This window comes from Procambarus clarkii, chromosome 42 (assembly GCF_040958095.1).
Source record: "Procambarus clarkii isolate CNS0578487 chromosome 42, FALCON_Pclarkii_2.0, whole genome shotgun sequence".
NCBI lineage: Eukaryota > Metazoa > Arthropoda > Malacostraca > Decapoda > Cambaridae > Procambarus > Procambarus clarkii.
The window spans coordinates 23460949-23467150 of record NC_091191.1 but is presented as its reverse complement, the minus strand read 5'-3'; the positions used below and the strand labels follow the sequence as shown (position 1 = coordinate 23467150).

Below are 6202 nucleotides of genomic sequence, written 5' to 3'. Positions count from 1 at the left end.
TATGATATTCAGATTTTCGCTCATTGTTTATATTGGTTTATGTAAATATATACTGACGCAATATTGTGTCTTTGTATGTAATACAAGTTACGTTCACTGTTAGATAGTAAGCGGTGATGTGATTTACTTCATCAGTAACCCATTAATAAAGGTAATCCGGAAGTTAGTTTGTTGCTCATGTCGACCCGCAGTGGCCTGACTGTCGCCTTATTATTAATATTATTATTCAGTAAGTAATTAACTACCCAGTAAATCTCTTGTATATTGTCTTATGCTCTGTTGGACAATACTAAAGTGCTCCGCCTAATTTTCAGTTTCCCTGCAGTTTTGTTGCATTTATACATATTACACTTATTTCATATATATATATATATATATATATATATATATATATATATATATATATATATATATATATATATATATATATATATATATATGTGTATATCACGAAAATAAACACGTGATTAAGAATGTGACAATGTCAGACCACGGAGGAAAAATGAAACAGGAAATTTCCTTAAGTACTTTCGTATATTAAACCTTCACCTTCTGAAGATGTATTTAATATACGAAAGTACTTAAGGAAATTTCCTGTTTCATTTTTCCTCCGTGGTCTGACATTGTCATATATATATATATATATATATACATAATATGTATGTATGTATTTTCGCAATAATTGGCGGTAAATTAAGATGTGAGAAGCCAAGCATGATGTTTAATATTATAGGGCTTAAACTTGTCTTGATGGTAGTGCAGTTACTGGCAGTGTCTGGGCCCCCGGCGGTGCCTGGGCCCACACGGTAAGCAGGGTGATGACCTTCTATATGTCCTAATCATTCCTGTTAGGTTGCTGAGGCATGAACGTTGCAACAAAATTCCTATTACGGCTACATACATGTGAAGTAAAAAGTCAGCTTTTTGGTGGTAAGGAGCGAGGCTTGAGTGTAGGGGTTGGTGAGTGGTGGTGAGTGAGTGACGCCTGGCCTCCAGAGACACGCCCAGGAGTCCCGGAGTAATACAGAGATGAAGGTAGACAGTATTTGGAGATGACGTTTTTGGCTATCAGGGCTTTGTTAAAGTGAGTGTCCTGGGAGATTGTGGACGTCAATTGATGAATGATGAATCTGCACGCAACCATCCTGTGTATTTCGGATCAATTTGATGAAACCATTACAGGCAAACCGTCATCTACAAATCAAGTCTAATCTCACCTCAAAACTTTCTACAGATAAACATCAATACTTTGTTGTTTCTTCGAATTCTTTCGAAAATTTGTTCTGGTATAACACAGTCTTAGCTGCACATGATGTGTGGTCACTACTAACTGTCCTGGATACAAACTGTCGGTGTATCAGTATGTGGTGGTGACGTCTCTTGAGGCTTCCACGCACTCAAACGAGGCATCTGGAATTGATTTTGCTGCTGTAGTCTGTTGTGTTTCTAGCGTAATTGAAGACTTGTGTTGTTATTGTGTCATGACGAGACTAATACGATCTAAGGGAATGCCTGTGTTACATTCTGGCGTCGTTTACAGATGGGACACAACTTTTCTATTGTAGCATAGTGTACCTAAGTTGAAAGCAGTGTACCTGTGTGATATGGGGGTACATGAGGTGTACTGTACACATGTAATACTAGGGTACATGTGACACAGTATCCACATGTTATATTGGAGATATGTGATGTACATCAATGGAGAAGTGAACACATACAACTTATGTCACAACGAAGCTACTTACGGTGCTAGGACAACATCACCTTATGGGATACATATCAACAAAGAGAGAAAAGAGGGAGGACAGGAGTCAGACAAATCCCTCCATAGAGAGTGGTGACGACACGGATAGCCGAATGGGGATGTACATGGTATTTTCTCACCGGCCATTACAACAGCAGAGTCGTTACAGTTTTTGTAATTAAACGTGTCTCTCAACTTTGTCTCAGTGGTGTGACCTGGTGACTGATATCCCAGGCTGGTCTCCCAGACCTTGTGGCGTGACCTGGTGACCAATTTCACCGGCTGGTCTCCCAGGAATCATCACCAGGAACACGTGGACAAAGATCACGCCTGGTTACTATCAACCAAAGATCTTCAAATAGTTGCTGATAGCTATGGAGAAGACTAAGCTATTCATCCGTAAACATTTGAAAAAAAATATACAAACTAACTATCAATATTTTAATATTATTATTGTATGGTCATTTCTGTAAGTCACCGCATTCGGTAACTCCCATCTGAGGCACAAGAAACGCTACCTTCAGAAAGCTTTCTTGCAATATCTCTTAAATTTCTCTGTAAACAAGAAACATTAATTTTCAACATTTTAAGAATTCTTTTACTTAAAAATAAATACTATCAACATTTAAATGAGCACTGTATATATTTGTTATCTAATGCCTATACACACATTTTTAATAATGAAGGTTACAGCAAAATATGACGTCATAAATGTATTAACCCGTCTGAGTGATTGTTAAGGGGATAAACCAATCCTGAAAACATTATAGAATCTCTACCTGCTATGAATGGAATGGACGAAACATGGATTGTTGTATGCTAAAAAAGTTCACGTTTTGTTCAATTGAAGTACTATAGAGCGTGTGAATATGTGGAGTAGAGAAACCATATTTCTAACCTAACCTGCTTTGAGCCTAAATAAAGCAATTCTAGCATATACAGTCCTGGACCTAATTTAACACATACAGGTATATGTACTATACTAGGCCTAGGAAAAGTTAGATTTGGATATTTTGCAATCTTATCCAGACCCTCTACAAAATAAATACAAAAAGTGGATTTTTTTGTTCAACAGTCTCAATGTTGTCCTGCCATCTATAGTAACTATAGGTCCTGCCATCTATAGTAACTATAGGGCTTGCCATCTATAGTAACTATATAATATATTATTTTTGGTGGACCAGGTAGACGTTTTGCAGCATGTAGATAAACAAATTATGTTGGATCTCATGATTAGTATTAAAGGGAAAATTACCTTATGATTAGCACTGAAAGGTTTGTTTCCGTTTCCAACTGATTGGTACAAAATGCCATAGTACTTGGCTCATGAATCTGTATCAATTTATTGTGTATTAGTGAACGTCGGTAGCTTATTAGTTACATTTTTTATGACGTAGTATTTGACTGCAGACCTGACACAAACACAATCTGATTTATGGGAAATAAACTTTTGCAACCTAGCAGCCAGGATAAGACTTGTAAGACTCTTTTTTGAGTCTTACGAGACTTTGTAAGACTTGTTGCTTTCCGTAAGGTCGAGGGGGGAGAGAGAAAGATGAGGAGGAACCCTTGCAGGTAAAGGCTACTTTAACCATCTTTCCTCTACAACCATACGGATGTCCAATGATGCAGAAGAAAAAGGGAAACGAACAGGGGAAGAGAAAATATCTAAGCACAATTATTTCTGAGCATAAAACTTTCGCGAGACAATAAAGTTTAGGACCATTTATCATAACAGTTTCTACAGTATTAGGGACCTGCTTCACCGACCTCAGCAATGTGAGTGTAACTATTGTATTACACCTCTCCTCCACACGTGTGACGAGGCTGTTACTTCAGCTGCGTGATGTCACTGTCACTCCACACGTGTGACGAGGCTGTTACTTCAGCTGCGTGATGTCACTGTCACTCCACACGTGTGACGAGGCTGTTACTACAGCTACGTGATGTCACTGTCACTCCACACGTGTGACGAGGCTGTTACTACAGCTGCGAGATGTCACTGTCACTCCACACGTGTGACGAGGCTGTTACTACAGCTGCGTGATGTCACTGTCACTCCACACGTGTGACGAGGCTGTTACTACAGCTGCGAGATGTCACTGTCACTCCACACGTGTGGCGAAGCTGTTACTACAGCTGCGAGACCTCACTATCCCCCTCACACGTGTGAGACGAAGTGACTTCCCGACCTAGAGACGTCACAATAGCCTCACTGATCATTAGTGTTCCACACACGGACAATATATTTTTAAACTTAAACTGATAATTTGTGTTTACTCTGTTTTTCGTTTGTTCCTCAGTAGTGTACGACCGGCGCAGCTTACCCAGCAACGTGCCCAGCAGCGTGCTCAGCAACGTGCCCAGCAAGCGTGCCCAGCAGCGTGCCCAGCAGCGTGCCCAGCAACGTGCTCAGCAGCGTGCCCAGCAGCGTGCCCAGCAGCGTGCTCAGCAACGTGCCCAGCAGCGTGCCCAGCAGCGTGCTCAGCAACGTGCCCAGCAGCGTGCCCAGCAGCGTGCCCAGCAGCGTGCCCAGCTGCGTGCCCAGCAGCGTGCCCAGCAACGTGCCCAGCAACGTGCCCAGCAGCGTGCCCAGCAACGTGCTCAGCAACGTGCCCAGCAGCGTGCCCAGCAGCGTGCCCAGCAGCGTGCCCAGCAGCATGCCCAGCCATGTTACTGTGTTTCCTGTATTTTCTCAAATGTGTTTCCTTATTATTCTCCTGCGCAATATCCACATGTGTGTATGTATATAATTTACAAATACGCATTCATTGTATCTATGAAGATGTGAGTGGATATGAGTCCCACACGTGCATGGGCATCATCATTGCAGGTGTGTCGTGCCTTCATACTCACAGGTGTATATCCACAAGTACGTGCTGGCGTCATCCTTAAAGGTATGTGTTGACGTCATTCTAACAGGTGTAGCTTGAAGTCACCCTCACAGGAGTGTGCCGGATTGTAAAGCTATTAACTGAGGTTCACGAATAAGCAGCTTTCTCTGCATGCCTACAGTGCTTGCCTTCCCTGGCATTTTCATCTTACTAACGACTTGGTGTCAAGCCCGGCATGAAGAGCTAACCTTAAAGTCTCACCACGTCAGAAGTTCACTAATACTCTTGTCATATAATTTAATCATAGGGCTTCCCTCTCAAGGTAACACGCCATGAAACGTTTTGTGCGTCCGTCTGAATCTTCCCTTCTTACAACGTTTAGCGCTTTTAATCACTGAAACGTCTACAGTCGTGTATTCCATGCATCTGCACAGCGTACGAACCACAACACAACCTCACACACTTGTTTACTTAATTCTTTATGATCTTATTTGGCTGTGAGAGGGGCCCTCCCAGTGTGTTCCGCAACGATGACTTCTCGCACCTTCATGATACGGTAAACGTAAATTATTACCAAATATTGTTATGGCATAAATTAAATGTTAGAGTAGACGAGGGAGAGGAAACAGATGAGCGAGCCTGGGATGCTGATGGTGGCACCTGTGTTCAGGGCTTTCTGCATCTCGCTCTCGCAGATGCCACCACCTGTGGGGAAGGAGGAGAGGTGTGAGATGCTGTTGAGCAGACTGCCGGTGTTAGAGATCTAAATTAGTCGCATTAACTTCTGGTATTATCACTTTGCCTTCCCTGTATTGTCACATTGCTCTCTATTATACAAATTACTTCCTATCTTACACCGACCCACCTTGCTTCTCCCTTAGGATGGGCATCAGATCGTTCCAGAATGCGCAGCCGGTGGCCCTGGGACCCTTACCAATCCCTCGGGAGACAGCGTTCCACTCGAAGTATAGCGGTTGTTCCCTTGTGTAGAGCGGCCACTCCACGCTGGGGTCCACGGGGCGCCTGCGGGGATGGCGGTAATGTTACCCAGATTGTATGTTTCTCTGCAATTTACTTAAAAAAACGTAATGCATATGAAGATTATCACTTGCTTTTAAAATGCAGGTCTATACTATGAGATGTATGCATACTTCTCTTATCCTATCCCCTGTCTCCCGCCCCTGTCTCTCGCCTGTCTCTCTCCCCTGTCTCCCGCCCCTGTCTCCCTCCCCTGTCTCCCGCCCCTGTCTCTCGCCCCTGTCTCCCTCCCCTGTCTCCCTCCCCTGTTTGTCTCTCTCCCTCCTGACTTGAAGGCCCTCTCCTGTCTTACTGACTCCCACCTGTCCTCCAGCCTCTGTCCACTCCTACCCTGTAGCGGCGAATGTCTTGTAGTATCCCATAATGCGACGAGAGAGGTCTTCTTCGACGTCAGAGTAGCCCAGGGACCTGTTGAGAGGCAGGCCGAAGACGTAGTCGATCTCGTCGGCGTGCAGGACGCCCATCCACGAGCCCCAAGGGTTGACCGTCGTCCGCTGAGCATACAAGGACAAGTACGGCTCGGGTTAGTACCTGCGGTGTGCTGGTTAGGTCACCACTTCTCGCTTCTTACAAATAGGAGCATAAA

The 6202-nt window shown here is 43.6% G+C and overlaps 1 protein-coding gene across 2 annotated transcripts in view; it reads right to left on the bottom strand.

Moving 5' to 3' along the window:
- Positions 1-612: 612 nt before the first annotated feature.
- Positions 613-6202, bottom strand: part of LOC123770245 (acetylcholinesterase) — a 488614-nt gene continuing 483024 nt past the window's right edge. For both annotated transcript variants that reach the window (XM_069339942.1, XM_069339943.1), the window contains exons 7-9: positions 5947-6110; positions 5444-5601; positions 613-5283 (exon numbers count right to left, since the gene is read on the bottom strand). In XM_069339942.1, coding sequence (XP_069196043.1) covers positions 5174-5283; positions 5444-5601; positions 5947-6110 — 432 coding nt within the window. In that variant the 3' untranslated portion in view covers positions 613-5173. The remainder of the gene's footprint in view (positions 5284-5443; positions 5602-5946; positions 6111-6202) is intronic.